The sequence below is a fragment of the Carassius auratus genome, chromosome 14 (assembly GCF_003368295.1).
Source record: "Carassius auratus strain Wakin chromosome 14, ASM336829v1, whole genome shotgun sequence".
NCBI lineage: Eukaryota > Metazoa > Chordata > Actinopteri > Cypriniformes > Cyprinidae > Carassius > Carassius auratus.
In genome coordinates this window covers 31,442,783-31,460,732 of record NC_039256.1, presented here as the reverse complement: position 1 = coordinate 31,460,732, position 17,950 = coordinate 31,442,783, and the positions used below count along the sequence as shown (strand labels likewise).

Below are 17,950 nucleotides of genomic sequence, written 5' to 3'. Positions count from 1 at the left end.
TTAATTTTTGATTAGTAATATGCATTGCTAAGAACTTCATTTGGACAACTTTAAAGGTGATTTTCTCAATATTTAGATTTTTTTGCTCCCTCAGATTCCAGATTTTCATATATTGTCAAATATTGTCCTCTGAACAAACCATACATCAATGGAGAGATGATTTATTCAGCTTTCAGAAGGTGTATACATCTCAATTTTGTATAAAACCCATGTTTTTTTTTTTTTTGTAAATAAGAGCTCATTTGTAAAATTGCACTTTTTAAAATGTATGCTTTTGTAACTTATTTATCCCTGAATGGTGCATATTAATACCTTAAAGGGACAGTTCACCAAAAAAAAAAAAAAAAAAAAAGAGTTGCTTTCTTCTGTTGAACACAAAAGAATACTGGCGACCAGAGAGTTGACGGTAGCCATTGACTTCTAAAGTATGGAAAAGATTTACTATGGAAGCCAATGGCTACCATCAGTTGATTGGTCACCAACATTCTTTAAAATATCTTCTATTGTGTTCAACAGAGGAAAGAAATTTGAGTGACCTATCCCTTTAAATGGTTCATGTTTGTGTGTTTTAACTGCCACAGTAACAACTTTTGTACCTTTTTTCTAAAAGTGCACTATAATAATATCTCTGAAAAATACTAGCATACCACTTTGGTATAAGCCATTGTGGTAAACGATTAGGCAATGCATTGAAATTACGTTAATGTCCTAAAAAATATAAAGTTTTATATTTTTATTCAGCTAGGAGGCATTAAGTTGATCTTAAAGTGACCGAAAAGACATTTATAAGCATTTGAACTTGCTATATATCAATGAATCCTGAAAAAACTAATAATATGAAGTGGTTTCTGAACATGCAAGCTGTAAAATAACACTGGATCTGAACTCGGTGTGTGTTCTTCTTCATGCGGACGGCTGATCTCCAGCAGTCTTCAGAGATAAAGAATAAAGTGCTGTTAAGACCTCACACAATCCTCACGCTCTCTTTTCCTTCAGTAAAGCGTGAGCAAAAGAAGGACACTACAGACGCTCAGAACAGCTCACTCACACAAAGCAATGATTAATCTCGCTCTCTCTTTCTCTCTGCTTCGAGTTCAGTGATACTTCATTGGGATATCTATATTGAAATACAGTTCTGTCATTAATGAATGTAAATGTCTCTTTCTCACAGGCCATGTGATCTGGAAACTTTTACCTGCGTGCCCTCGTACATCATCCCTGACAGTAATGTCAATTACACTCCTTCAGTCCTCGCAGGATTTTACATGTTCCTCTGACTACAGGTACACAATCTGTCACTCGAGAGGCATATGTTAAGCAGGTTTAAGTGAAAATAATGGCCATGTTTCACTGAAAGGGTACGATGACATAAATGCATCATAGCGCACAACATAACTAGTTTTAAACTCCATTTCTCCATTTAGCCTGAAGGGAGAGTTCACTCAAAAATGAAACTTTTCCATCACGTTCTCCTTCTTAAGTTGTTCAGCTAAACTTTACTGTGGAAGTCAATGGGTACCAGCAGCTGTTTGGTTATCCACATTCTTACTAACAATATGTGTACAGCTGAAGAAAGAAATTCTGAGGGAGAATAAAGGATGATAACATTTTCATTTTGGGGTGAAATATCCATATAAGTGTTGATATTTGAGCTGTCCCACCTCAGAGACCTTTGGCATTTTGACAAAAATCATATAACAATTTCTGAATTTGATATTCAAGTTATTGTAGTACTATTTTTATTTATTTATTTATTATAAATAATGTTTAATATTTTTGCACAAAACTATGTTAGCATATGGGTTTTGCACATTTAGAATTTTTATTTATAATTATTTTTGTTTTGTTTTTAGAATTAGCACATGATTGTTGCCATGACATTTATTTTTATGTTTTTTTTCTTATCATTTTCATTAATTTAATTAATAATTTCTGCTCCATGGTGGAAAGAGAGTAAATCAATAATATGATTTTTTTTATACATTTTTAAAATAAATTGTATATATTGACTCTGAACTATTAGCTTCTTTAAGAAGCAATGATCAAACAAATATTTGTCTTTGATTTATAGAAGTGCAGACAATATTTTTGTTTCTAGCTAACAGGCTACGTGAAATCATAATTTTGACATCTAAGTTTGCAACACTGACATACTTATTTATTTATTTACATTACATCATATATAATTTGTATTTAGATGTCCAAAATTGTATTAAAATAGCAAAAAAAATAGCTAACCTCAAAATTAATTTTGTATATATTGCTTTCTGAGGTGAAATAATAATTTGATAATTAGTTTCACCTTTCCTGAAGGTTAAGCACATCTTTTATCGACCCGTTTGTTGATCAAAAAAAGGCTTTATATTGTACCCTATTCATGAAAAGTGACAAGATTGCAAACACAGTTTTTTTTCCCGTGCCTTTTCGAATATGCATCTGTAGGAGATTCTCTTTCACAAGCAACATTTATGAGTTTATTAAAATAAATCATGCAACATGATTTACTAACATTTGTGCTCGTCAGATTACTGGTATTTGTGCCATTATTTAACGCCCCAAAAATGCATGTCTTAAAACAGGCTTAATTTGCGCTGGTCATTATAGAAATGATCTGGATGCATCTGTGTTCGTTAATGTGCGCATTGTTAGTAAATCACACACAGAATTTTCCCTCCAATCGGCACATTTGTGGAATTTTCCCTGTTTAGTAAATATGGCCCCAACTTTGTGCATTTTAAAAAGTTTTTCCAATTATTTATTTATTTATTTTAATTTAGTTTGCTGTAATTTGGTGTAGTTAGTTTAAGGATTAGTAATGATGGCTGTTATTTATTTGTGATTATTCAGGATGATTTGTTTTGAAAGAGGCTGTTTGGAGCTATATTTTTTCAAACTCCAAAATAAAAGCACTCCTGCATTAAATTCCCTGCAGTTTCCAGCTGAAATGAACACTAGGGGCAGTAAAACACCAACAACTGTTCACAAATTCTGATTACCTATTGCTTATTTTACATAATTCCTTGCAAAATAGTTTGTTATGACCTTTAAACACTTATACCATAGTGCATGATTTGTAAACAATTATATTTTGATGTTTGCAGTACATACTGTAGCTGTATGCAAGCCTTTTCTGATTTAGTAAAGTTGCTCGGTAGCGCACCTGATACAGCAGAGATTGAATTCCTGAACTATATATATATATATATATATATATATATATACATATTTGGATTAAGCAATATAACACAGATATTTTGAAGAATGCTAGTTGCCAAACAGTTGTTGGTAGCCATTGACTTCTACAGTAAGGAAAAACATAGTATGGAAGTCAATGGCTACCGTCAACCTTTTGGTTAATAACATTGTCTAAAATATCTTTTTTTGTGTTCAACAGAAGAAATTAATTCATACAGCTTTGGAAAAACTTGAGGGTGAGTAAATGGTGGCAGAAATATAATTTTTGGGTGAACTGTCTCTTTTAGACAAAACTGAACACACTTTTTTTTACTGTTAGACTTTTTAGTTCCAAACTGCTGTTCTGCAAGCAACAAAATATAATTTAGTAAAATTGTATCCACAGGCACTGGTCTGTTTAATTTATCTGCAATGAACAAAATCATTGCATCATTTACATAATTTATATGTCGTTCCAAACCTGTCTGAACTTCATTCTTCTGGTGAACACAAAAGAAGATATTTTGAAGAATGTCATAATATCTGTTTCCATACTATATAAGTCAGTAGCTATTGCTAACTCTTACAACATTCTTCAAAATATGTGTTTAACGGAATAAAGAAGGTGCAGGTTTGGAAAAACACGAGTGTGAGTAAATGATGACAAGAGTTTCATTTTTGGGTGATCTATCCCTTTAAAGGAATCATATGACAGTGCTAAAAAGAACATTATTTTGTGTATTTGGTGTAATGCAATGTGTTTATGTGGTTTAAGGTAAAAAAAAACACACTATTTTCAATATAATGTACATTATTGTATCTCCTCTGAAACGTGCCGTTTTTACAAAGCTCATCGTTCTGGAAAAGCGAGGTGTGCTCTGATTGGCCAGCTATCAAGTGCGTTGTGATTGGCCGAATGCCTCAAGCGTGTGATGGAAATGTTGTGCTTCTTAAGGATGAGAGGTGTTTTAGGGGTGTGTGGATGACTCTTAACTTTGATAAAGATCAAATCTCTTTAGATTTGAGACTTTAGTCTTTGCAACTTTACATTTCTTCTTTATGCAACTCTCCAAAGAGAAAGGAACAATTGAAATCGCATCATACGACCCCTCGAAATCTTGTTTTCTGAAACAAGAAAAAATATCTGCCAATGGGGTAAGAAAAATAATCTCGCTTTCTTTAATTAATTAAGTTTAATTATGTTTATTTTTGTAACCCCCATGGCAAGTATTTAATCTTGTTTTATGCACAAGCAAAATAAAATGTATACATTTATTTTTTTATGAAACAAGATTTAATATCTTTATTTTAGAATACTTAAACAAAAATACAAAGAAAGAAATCCTTATTATTATTATTTTGCAGTGTAATAGTAGATAAAAGAGAGGTTCATTTCGCATTTCCCCACCCTCAATAAAATAATCAACTCTTCTAAATGACAGCATATTAAATCACTTGAATGTGTAATTTCTGACGTCTCGCCCCTGACCCGTTCTCCCGCAGATGGCCGAGCAGTTTGGTGTCAGTATGATGCTGGCTCGGATCCGCTCGGTTTGGATCTGTTGACACATGGAGCCGCCGGGGAGCATTAAACATGGGCTAGTGCTGCTCTACAGATCGTCTCGCGCCCCATTGCTGTCATACGATGTCGTGCAATTTTCCACCGATGGAAACAAAGCGCGTGCACGGTCTTGTTGTGCATGATGTAATCGCAGCCGTACTTCCTCCAACAGGAAACGGAGGTGGTTCCAGACAGGAAGCTGATACTGGAGCTGGCTTTGGCCATCTGCAACACAGTGCTGTGTCCTCCACCACGGCCAAAAGCCATGCTCCTTCATGCCAAAACAATAACAATAATAGGCCGCCATGTACATCATGCCACCAGATATTTCCCTGCATGACTAAATCTTCTCCAGCTCGTGCTTGCAGCCCGGTGGTGGTGTGTTTTATAATAACTACACTTTAATTCTCCAGCAAGCGCTGACTTGGTGCATGCAATTACGTTTTTCATCCATCGTCCCATGAGTCTGCGTCCCATGTGTCTGTAATGAGTCGAGTCTGAGAGAGAAGTCCAGTGAAGCTGAGGATCCTTCAGCTGCTGGTCAGCGCTAATTTCCCAAACCGCACTCGAGGACCCCGAGCGAAGCACTTCGTCCAGGGTAGAAATTATATTTGGCTTCAGACCTGTAGCACTGAGACTTTCAAAGACATTGGGTCAACATTAATTAAGATGATTACCAGAGGAGCATGATTGTATCACCCTGGGTTCGTCACAACTTAAGTTATTCATGTATTTTAGAGCGTTATGCATGGGCTCCGGTTCAATATTTGCAATATTTCAGTTTTATCATAACTGACCGAACAGAAGAAAATCTGATGTAATGCATTCAACGATTTTTCTATTTTGTATTTGATGAAAAATACAGTAATATTCTGAACTTTATTAGAATTTAGTTACTTCTCTGTTTTGGATTATTAGAGCATAATGCAGGAACATGGGTTTTGTTTAAATATTTGCAATATTTAATTTTTATATTAGTTAACCGAGCACACAGAACAAATTCATCCCAGAAATTGATTTTTACCACTTATTTAATTAAAAAAATCCACATGATATTAAGTGCAACTTTTTTCTGGATCCCAGAAACCAGAATCTGATCATAAATTAGCTTACAATATTAGCAGTTTTTACTTATTTAAGAAAAAATACAAATTTATTTTTGAAATATCACTTTAATCTCATATTACTACAATTTTTTCCTTAAATATATATTTTTTTCAAAATATAAAAAATGTAATTTCATAATACTGCTTATTTATTTTTTTATATATTACTATTTTAATCTCATAATGCTGCTTATTTATTCTCAAAATATTATGATCTTAATCTCATAATGCAATTTATTTATTCTCAAAATATTATGATCTTAATCTCATAATGCAATTTATTTATTCTCAAAATATTATGATCTTAATCTCATAATGTAATTTATTTATTCTCAAAATATTATGATTTTAATCTCATAATGCAATTTATTTATTCTCAAAATATTATGATCTTAATCTCATAATGCAATTTATTTATTCTCAAAATATCGTGATTTTAATCTCATAATACAATTTATTTATTCTCAAAATATTATGATCTTAATCTCATAATGCAATTTATTTATTCTCAAAATATTATGATCTTAATCTCATAATGCAATTTATTTATTCTCAAAATATCGTGATCTTAATATCAAAATGCAATTTATTTATACAAAAAATATTATGATCTTAATCTCATAATGCAATTTATTTATTCATAATATATTATGATTTTAATCTCATAATAATATTTATTTGTTTTCAAAATATTTCAAATGTAATCTCATAATTCAAACTTTATTTTCAAAATACTGTGACTTTAATTTTCTAATCGTAGATTTATTAGTGATTTAATGCCAGCAGGATCATCCGGGTCAGATATCTTGATGTGTTGCACATGTTGTGTGGGATTTAAAACACTGAACCGCACAGAAGAAAAAGGGTTAATTGGTTCATCTGGGACAACAGAGGCTTCAGTGTTACACAGTTTCATCCCCTCAAGAATGAAGTTCTGCATAAACACATAAACACGCTTGCAACAATTTGTCAGATATGCTGTTTTTCATTTCATGTCTGCCTATTTTTGTCTGTTTGTGTTTAAGAGCGCTGAGAAAAAGTGCATCCACCGGTCTGAAGGGCTCATATTGCTGCTCTGTAATCCCATTTTCACACTTCTGAGGAGGGCAGGAAACCGTTCTAGTTTCATTTCAACATTAAATCTCTTCCCCAAGACCTCCTCATATATTGTTCTACACACGTTTTATGAAATGCCGCATCTTGTGCATCTAAAACCTGCGCTTTCGGTTGTCCTAGATTGTGACGAGGCATAAGATCACGTATCATCATCTTAGTTTAGTCCCTAAATAGAAATTTGTGTGGAAATGAGAGAATCACAGGCCATTTATGTAACATAGTGAAATGGGCAACAACTGGAATTTCATTTAGACATAACCCAGATATATTCACAAACCAGTCTTGATAGAATGACGATGTCTCATGAATATTAATTAGATTGTGATGTCACAGTTTACATGGAAGATCATTGGCTTAGAACATGTGATGTTTTTGTCTTGTCTACAATGTTAAAATAGAAATTAAATAAATATATATACAAAGGTAAGTAAAAAAAATAACAAAATTACTAAAAATTAAAATAATATAAAATGGGCAGCTAATTAAAAAATTGTTTTAAAAACGGAGTATATTAATAATATAAAACTAAAATAACAATGTACAGTAACAATGCATCCTCTCATTAAATCTGTTTAACAATAATCAAATCTAACATACTCCAAGAATTTGCAGTTTTTATTTTTAAATTGTATTTATTTTTAGACTTTTTAAAAGGTTTTTTAAAGATTACAGCATGTCTGAATTATTATTAAAAACGTCAATGAAGCTAAACACATAACATCACCACATTTACCTCAGAAAAGTCATTCAAGTGACCGTAAACTTATATTTCGCTTGAAAAGTGAACTATAAAAGGAGCATTTTGCTAAATATGTGCACTATACAGTATTCATTATATTTATACTTCACCTGTTCTTCGATATCTAATTTATGTTTGAATAACTCATTATAGAAAATTATATTCAGTTTAAATGTTAATATTTAAACAAACTGGACATGATTAAATAACATTAGAAAGATACTAGAGTACATTATACCAACCCCAAACTTTTGAATGGTAGCGGGGTTATACAGTCAACTCAAACCTGAGCTTTAAAAAATACAAATAAAAAAATCTAATATGAAATAAAATAGACGTTTTGTAGCAATATAGTACATTGAAAAAATTATCAATTTCTTTTATGCCAAAAATTATTAGGATATTAAGTAAAGATCATGTTACATGAAGATATATATATATATAACATTTCCTACCATAAATATATCAAAGCTTAATTTTTGATTAGTAATATGCATTGCTAAAAACTTCATCTGAACAACTTTAAAGGCAATTTTCTCAATATTTAGATTTTTTTTTTTTTTTTTTGCTCCCTCAGATTCCAGATTTTCAAATTGTTGTATCTCGGCCGAATATTGTCTGATCCAAACAAACCACACATCAATGGAACGGCTATGTATTCAGCTTTCAGATGATGTATAAATCTCTATTTTGGAAAAGTTGACCTTTATGACTGGTTTTGTAGTCCAGGGTCACGTATAGTCCTATATGATGTGCAATTGCATAAATTTATGTGCAATTTACTTTAATACCTTAAAAACTGTCTCTCAATTTACCAGGTACACCTTGCATGTCCTGAGGTCCTTGCATTCTTCCACACACACACACACACACACACGAGCGTAGTCCATGCTCGATCAATACATGCGTGTAATGTGAATGTCATCTGCTCGGAGGATGCAGCTGAGCCTTTTCCCTTCTGTGAAACTACTTCCTGTTGTCATGTGGACCACATTTGTATGCACTTGTGCTTTGAGCTACTCATGCAGTAATTGAGGTTTGCAGATGTTACATAATATCTCGGTTCATATAGAGCTTGTTGTGCGTGCTGAGAGAAACACGAGCGCCACGGTGAGATTATTCATTCCTGTAAATGCATTGGATTGTGATGCGTGTTGATGTCTGTGTGTGTAACACGCTCAGGTGGATCACAGTCCTGCGCCGTTATTTGAATATTTAATTGTCCTGCTGACGTCTGGCTGACGTTCTTCAGTCAGTGATGACCTCACGCTCAGACGGATCATAGCATGTGTGCAACACACACCACAGTCGAGCCTCAGAATGAATATAAAGTGTCTTGTGTTGATTCTGTTTGCAGAACCCAATGCGCTTTTATGTAACATGTCAGGAGGGTTTCTGATGGGATGCTTCTGCGATCTAGTGGTGCTCTGATGAACTGCAAACACAGCATCCATTTAAGAAGAAAAAGGAGACACAAGATGGTTGGAGTTTGGAGTGGGGTGCTTTATTAAACCCACATGACGTCTTTAAAGACAGAGACTGCAGGTTTGAAATGTTAAGTTAAGCTGTTACAGTAATGCATTTAAAAAATGTTTAATATGTGCATTGCAAATTAGGGATTATTTTATTATTTAATATGTAGAATTGTATATTAAGTGTTATAGCCGCCCAAATAATAATGTCACTACCGAGTCAAAAGCGTATTTAAAATATTTAAAAACATCTGTAAATGTATGTTCGTAATGACATTATGTATGTAAATATTTTTATATATTTATATTTATTTATATCTTAGAGAAAAAACGAGACCATCGCAAATAAATTCAAGAGAAATTCAATTTGCATTTAAAATAACAGACTTGCATTTAAAAAAAGAAAAGAAAAAACAAATGCCACAGTTTGACTCCTAATATTGACCTCCCTTTGAAATGTAAATATTGTAAATGCAGTATTCTTCACAGCCTGTTACTGAACACAGAGTATGTTTTAAGATAAAGCTGAGCTTGTTTGACAGTTGTTTTGTGAAACACTGTAAAAGACACATTAATTGCAGTGGTTTGGTGTTTATAAGATAGTTGAGGACAGTGTAAATGCATATTATGCTTCAAATGTTTATAAATCTACAAATAAACAACAGCACAGTAAACCAGTTGTAATTTAAACATCTGCAATGACAAGAACAAAAATTATTTTTAAAATTAAGAATCTCAGGCATTTTTAAAATAGTTTGCAAATAAAAGAATATTTTTTTTCTTGCCAGAGAATTAATGGGTTTTAATGTAGTGAAACATACTTTATAAACTATGAAGTTATATAATATTGATTTTTAACAAACTATATAAAAAATAAATAGTTTTCCCCTAAACAGTAATTAGGGGAAATCTAATTTCCCATTTTATTTATTTATTTAGCATAGAAAAATTATGTTCAAAGAAATGAAGTAATAACAGTTCAATCATGCAATCAATAAAAATGCAATCAAATGAAATGAATTTACAACAAAACATTCTAAAGATTCTAAAAACTAAATCAATCAATAAAAATACCTTGGCTATAGGATATTCCTTAAAATGTTTATTATTATTTTGATAATACAATTTTGGTATACAGTAGTAATATATTCCCATAATATTTTTTTAAGTTAAATCTGACTTTTATTTTGACAGGGTGCCAGAACAATGACTTATTAATAGCTCTATAGTCTTTGCTTATAGAGACATGCACTGACAGCTGCTGCAACATTTATTTCTGTTCGGCCAACAAAAGAAGGGTAATCCATTAAATACGAGCTCTTTAACAAGTCCCAGAGGGGTTGTGTGCCAATGAGTGACCCATAAAGAACCGTGGCTTCACGTGTGGCCACTTGTGTTGATCTGTAAATACATCATTCGAATCCCTTCTCTGAGATCCGATCACAAATCATGTTTCTACAGCAGATCCTCCACACTAATGATCCAGATGTTCAGTTTCCCATGCTAAATTTTAATTAACGTTACCCCGTTCTGTCTAACGGCTGCCAAACTCAGACTGCATTTACCGATTAGCGATTGGCTCTTTCATTCAGGAGGCGGGGCTTCCTGCGATTGAGCGGCCATATTGAACGTTGGATTTTTTTCCCATTCCAAACTATACGAGTGACACGTCTTGGGTATTCTGTAGTCTTTGGTATTACTAACTATTGGGCAAAGTGTAACTGTCAACTTGGATCATATGTGCCTTAATAACCAATCACATTACAGCTTTGATGCCATCGAACTTCAGTTGAGTCAATCGATGTTTACGGATACAGCAGAAATGGATGAGGAGTGCCATAAACTGAATCCCACGTCACAAAAAGTCAATGATTTCTCTTATGAAAAAATTTTTTCCGGTATCAACTCTCAACATAGTCCGATCCAAAAGTATTGTTTAGTGTAAAACGTGTTGCAGATTAGCCAATAGGCTGTCAATTCATTAAAACATAAGCTGTTTCTGCTAAAAAGCTGTTTTTATTTAGTGTAGTGAAGCCTCTCCTCCATTGAAATCCATTTAAAAAGTGGCATCTGGTCTCCTTTCCCATGTACTGCAAAACCAGAAGTGTTAGCATTAGCTGTTTTTCATTGCCTTCCAATGGCTTCGCAGATTAGAGTCAAGGTTGCCAGGTTTTCAAAAAAACAAACACCCAATTGCTACCCAAAACTAGTCCAATTTAAATTGAGAAGGGGGTCCCTGTAGCCCAGTTCAATGTGAAAACCACAGACTTGGCAACACTGTCTAAAGTGGAATTGTTTTGACGTATCGGCTGCGTTTCTACCAGGTGGGCATCATATCAGGAAACCAAATCCTGCCCAAATGTTTGGAGACCTCGCTGTGGATCTGCTCGATGTTGTAGGTGTTGTTGGGGATGAGCACCTCCTCCATGATGGACAGCTGGCTCAAACGGCCTCCGCACATCTTCACGAACTCCATGAAGCCGCTGCAGGTTTAGCGGCCACACAGAGGATGCCTGGATGAGCGAGAGGAAACAGGTGAACTTGGGTTCATAAACAAGGGTAGGTGATTACAGTACACTTAAAGGCGTCATCGGATGCAAAATTCACTTTTACATGCTTGAAGTGAAAAGTGTGTTGGCAGTGTTTGTATACAAACAACCTATAATGATTTCTGAATAATATTAAAATCACCAATTGGATGTTATTATTCACTAATTTCACAAAACTTGAACTTATCTGCATTGGCTAGTGCTTCATCTTCGCTTGTTTCCACAATCATCCTTATGTCAGGGTTGTACATTACATTTATGCATTTAGCAGACACTTTTATCCAAAGCGACTTACTGTATAGTGCTTTCAGGCTATACATTTTTTATGAGTATGTGTGTATCCTGGGAATCGAACCCACAACCTTATGCTCTACCACTAAGCCAGGAACCCAACACATGTTTATGTACCCAACATGTGTGGGGTGGAAATTTCCAGATAGGGCCTGTTAGAGTAGCCGGGGCGTGTTTGTTTTGGTGCTTTCTAATATCAACATCGTTTGGCAAAATTCACTTAGTGCACCTTTAATGATTTGATTTCTAATGTTCAATAAGAAAAAGATATAAAAAAAGTTTCGCAAACCCACGTCGAAGTCATGAAATTTAAATGATTCAGAGTTCCGTTCCATTTCACCCAACAATATTGCTTCGAAAATGAATGCTAGTGTTTGTTTGCTAGCGAATCGCTTCAACTGAATGATCGAAGTCACGAGTTTGAATCAATCGAATCGGTTCAAGTGTAAATGACTCACTCGATTGAATCAATTTGTCTGTTACTCTGCTTTTTGTGTCTCCATCCATGTTTATGTAAAATACTATTTTCTTAAAATTGTAGAGTTTATATAATGCAATTCTGTCTTTATAACTCATAAATGCAAGTTTATATCACATAATTCTGAGACAAAAAGTCAAAATACGGAGTTAAAAAGACGCAATTACCTTTATTATTTTTTTTCAGTGCTGGAAACAAGGTTTCACAGAAAAGTTTTGGTTGGTTAGTTACTTTTTTCAGTTGACATTAAAGTTACAATCGACAGAAATTACATTAATTTTCACTAAATAAACATTCTTGAGGAAGAAGCATTAAAACTTCTATACTTATCAACTTTTCAAAAAGAGAAAAATCGAAAACACTTTTACTGCACATTGCTGTAACTCGCAAAGTTACTTTATTTTCATTTTAACAACAATGTTAAGTCTAAAAATGATATGTTATACACTATGTGGTTAAAATAAATAGTTTTATTTGGAATTGTACAGCCTGTGTGGAATAATTCATAAAAACATTTAAATAATAAAATATTCAAGTGTGAGTTTCAAGTATGTATCTCAGTGATAAGCATGGCTTATATTAGCTTATATTCAATTGCATGTACATGAATTAGATGAATAAACTCATGCACAATAAGTCAAAGAGTGTATATTAAAAAGTAAACAGGTCGATTTGGGTTTCTTGGTGACTTGAAACCAAGTTGTTATGTTCGTATTAGATCTGGCGTGACTCAGACGGTGATGCACTGACCTGCAGGAGACACATGAGGACAGCTGCTCATCTTCAGCAGCTTGAGCGTGTCACTGTTGTTGGCCACCAGTACCTTCAGGGAAGGGTCATCAACCGGTGTGTCATCAATTTTTATAGAGGACAGGGACTTGGAATTCACAAACCCCACCGTCAGAGCTGAGACAAAGTGTGACTGAGTGAGAACAGAGCAGATGAGACCGAGTCAGAGCCGCGGGCTTCTCATGAACTTTACAGCAAGCATCATTTCATTATTTCACAGAGGTCACCCTGCTATGTAATGTGGACATGCTGGTTCATTTTCAAACATGTCCAGAACCATCAACATAAACCCACAAATGCATCATTGCATTTAATATTTAAACATGCTATTTATGAAATTTGAAACATTGCTTTAAAAAACTACACTGAAAAACATGATTTGTATATTGTTTATTGCGTACCTTAAATTTAACAGCTCTGTAGGGACTAAAACAGACTGAATAAATTAGATTTCCATTGATGTGTGGTTTTTTAGGAGGACAATATTTGTCTGAGATACAACTATTTAAAAATCTGGAATCTGAGGGAGCAAAAAAAATGTAATATTGAAAAAAATCATCTTTAAAGTTGTTCAAATTAAGTTCTTAGCAATGCATATTACTAATCAAAAATTATGCTTTTATATATTTACAGTAAGAAATGTACAAAATATCTTCATGGAACATGATCTTCTTTACTTAATATCCTAATGATTTTTCGCATAAAAGAGAAATCTATCATTTTAACCCATACAATGTATTGTTGGCTATTGCCACAAATATACCCCAGAAAAACACACAAGAGACAAGACTGTGTACATAAAGATGCTGTATGTAATTTTTTGACTGTACTAAAGCACAGAAATACTATAATATGCTTGCAGATATTTAGGAAACATGTATTGTTTCTTTGAAAAACAGTGCTACAGCCAGATATTCTACTTTGAAATGTGTGTTCGGTGTCAGAATGTTTTGTTTTGGTCTGTGTGACTCCGCCCACTGCCAGTTTAACCAATAGGATTTCACAAAACTGAACGTGGTGCTCATGTGAGTGGGTGTTGCCTGAAGTCTGATTGGTGGAATTTTCTGTAGAGCATCATGGGTAATGTAGTTTTTCACTATAAATTCAGCTGATCAACAGTTATTTTAAATAATTGTAAACAGATGGCTTTACCAAAAGCATACGCCATTGATTAACAACCTCAAAGCTCACAGCAGGTCAGTCTTTGAAGCTTTATAAGCTATGGTTAAAAATAATCATCTCTATGCGAAAAATTTAGTTTTTACTTGTTCTGTTGATCATGTCCTCATCTGAATGTTTGGAGAAGGCACCTCAGAGGAGATGGCTCTGACCTAAATGGAGTACACTAGACAAAGTGCAATGACGAATGAAGGATAACTGAGCCTCTAGATGAGGGCACTGACTCATCCAGATCTTCCTGGATGATGTTTAGTGTGACAACTGAAAGTGGAAAGGAGGACACAAACAGCAGAGCCAGCTGGAAGTCAGTCACATTATTTGGTGATTAATTCACCCATCAAGTCTGTAGTTAAATAAAGAAGTCAGGCATTGTTTGTTTTAAATCATTTGTGACTAAGTAAGCCCCAACAAGCCTCAACTTGTATGTTAAGGATGAACATGTTTCTGTAGTACCTGGGGTACATCCATGAAGCTCGGCCGTGCTGTGGAAATCAGACCCAGTGTTTTAATGGTGCAGTTCACCAGCTGTGAGAGGATGTTACAGGCTGCTTCTGTGGATTCTGTGCAGCTGTCAACCTGAATGGTGCATGCAAAAAAAAATTAATAAATAAAAATAACAATATATATTTAATGGAAAAAAAATAGTCTTTTACTCACTTTCAAGTTGTGAAAAAGTTTCTTTCTTTTGTTGTGCAGAAAAGATGCACACGAGTAACCAAACAATTTCCGGTACCTATTGACATCCATAGTATGGAAAAAATAATATGGAAGTCAATGGCTACCAGCAAATATTTCGGTCCCAATATTCTTCAAAATATTTCATTATGTTTTCAGATTTGAAACAAATGGAGAGTGAGTAAATTGTTTAAAAAGATATACATTGAAAAAAAAAAAAGATTAAAAAATTAAAATAATTTACATTTTGGGATGAACTATCCCTTTAAAATGACAGTTTTGATTCTTTTCTTAATGTAGTGTTCATGCATAATATTTTAGTTTATGTGCACATTCAAACAGATCAGATGGATCTTATAAACAATTTATTTAGAACATTTTCCAACAGGTTTAAGACATTTTGACCATTAACCATACAAACTAATATCATGAATGAACAATGTGATCCTCAGTGCTCACCAGGAAAATGTTAAATTGCTCAAAGGTGACAGTAAAGATGTATTGTATATTTTTGTTTTTAATAAATGCATTTGAACTTTCTTATCTTTTTATAATCTGAAGAACCTTCTTTCACCACAAAGAACCTTGTGTGAAACAGATGTTAAAGGATCATCTTTGGCATTGTGAAGCACTTTTATCGTCAGAGTGTTTCTAAGCTGAGGTACCCTGAAGCTGACGTACTGCAGGTGCTGAGCGTGTCGTTTGATGATCTGCTGGATGAGATCCGGGGTTGTGGACCTCAGGTACGATGTGGCCGGCTGGTTCAGCTCAAACTCAAATCTCCTCCAGAGGTCTGGGATGTGAAAGACCTCGTTCCAGAGACAGGTACTGGAATATGTGCAGGACCACGTGGTGTGGCAGGCTTCCCCACGTCTCGTCTGTGCGTCTCTGTGACCCCGTCTGGACACTCCTGTGTCTCTTGTATCTGAAGCTCTGACACTTTGATCGTCTTCTTTTCATCCTGTTCAGTAGAAAACCACAGGTATCTGAGACAAAACTACAGTGGCCCCCAAAAATAGTTTGAACCACACTCTGTAAAAATCTGTCAAATAGGGCACAATATACTGTGGAATTTGAAACATTTTCCCGTATTTATTTTTTATAGCTGTCTTGAATATCACACAGTATTTTGACTTCCACACTTCGTTGCACTTAGAGTTAAAAGAAATGTCTGTAAAATTAAAGGATGATGTCATGTGTAATAAGCTGCCGCGGTGCATTTTTTGGATTATATTTTTACAGTGCAAATCATCATATTATTCTGATTTCTGAAGATCATGTGACACTGAAGACTGGAGTAATGATGCTGAAAATACAGCTGTGCATCACAGAAATAAATTACAGTTTAACAGAGATTCACACAGAAAACAGCAATTTTTAATTGTTTTAATGTTTACATGATATGACTATTTACTGTATTTTTCAAAGAAATGCAGCCTTGGTGAGCAGAAGAAACTTCCTTTTGAATGGCATAATTATGGCATGCATACAGTACTTAAGGATTACTGTAAACAACAACATACAAAAAATACAGTATGGCATATTGGTTACTAATCAGTGGCTGTATTCCTCTCTAAACAGAACCCAAACCTCAGCAGCACACTTATCAATATTCTGCACGGCCCATATCTCTGTAGAAATCATACTCACTTGTTCCAAGCTTCTTCGTCAACACAGAAAGGCATACCATACCAAAACACTCTGATCTGCTTTGATTCGTAGTTTGATCAGATGCGAATGTGACTGCGTCTGTGGCTCAGCAGCGTCCCATGATAAAGCGCGCGGGCACGTGAGTGCGAGAGAACGTGGAGCTCAAGGGGGCGCGCTTCAGATGTGTGCCTTGTCAGTGCATACATATAAATGAATCAGTCAGTGCGTTATAGCTGTCTGTTTTAAGTGCATCCACATTTATTTATATATATAATTAACACACACACACACACACACACACACACACACACACACACACACACACACACACACACACATATATATATATATATATATATATATATATATATATTGCAAGTTTTTTAATCTACAGTCTATCATCTGCAGTGGAGCTCTCAGCGAAAGTAGGTCAGTGTGTCAAAGAGAAACGTCACACTGCGTTACGTCTCAGTAATGAGAATCTGCTGCTAGCTGTTGACAAGGTAAATAAGGCGTCCTGCATCTCATCTTCAGCTTTCTGGCTGTGTTGACGAATATCTGTTCTCATACAACTTGTTCCTCTGATTTCGTGTTCTGTAGGCTGAAACATGACAACATGGGAACTGTTATAGTGACAGTGAATATGTTTGTAATATAAAATCCCGTGTACACAAGCTGATCACTGGTCAGTCTGAATATGAATAATCGGAATTTCACTGTCACAGCTGAAATCAAAAAATAAAATAAAAAATAGGTTAATAATGTTAGCTTGTTCAACCAAAAGAGTAATATAATAGGTAAAGCAGACATATGGTGAAATATTATTACAGTTTTGTGAATACATGTAGCCTAATTGATTACTGATCATAGCTGAATTTTCAGCATTATTTGATATCATACGTAATACAACTTCAGTGTCACATGATCTTCAGAAATCATTCTAATATGATGATTTGCTGCTAAAAAAAAGATTATTATCAATGTTGAAAACAGTTGTGCTGCTTCATATTTTTTTTTGTGTGATACGTTGTTTCCAGTATTCTTTAATTCAAAAGGTTTAAAAGAACAGTATTTATTTGAAATATAAATCTGTTTTTAATTACTTTAAAAATATTTAACATAAATAGTATGACTACCGATGGGGGACAATAATAAAACACTGTCGCTTTTG

The 17,950-nt window shown here is 34.1% G+C and overlaps 1 protein-coding gene across 1 annotated transcript; it reads right to left on the bottom strand.

Annotated features, from left to right (window-relative positions):
• Window positions 1-11,484: 11,484 nt before the first annotated feature.
• LOC113114322 (F-box/LRR-repeat protein 21) lies at window positions 11,485-16,983 on the bottom strand. Its single transcript, XM_074559952.1, is given in 6 exon segments — window positions 11,485-11,681; window positions 13,237-13,408; window positions 14,908-15,030; window positions 15,795-15,948; window positions 15,950-16,090; window positions 16,780-16,983. Coding segments are annotated over 6 exon segments (675 nt in total). The 5' UTR covers window positions 16,815-16,983; the 3' UTR covers window positions 11,485-11,631.
• Between the last annotated feature and the right edge of the window lie 967 nt (window positions 16,984-17,950).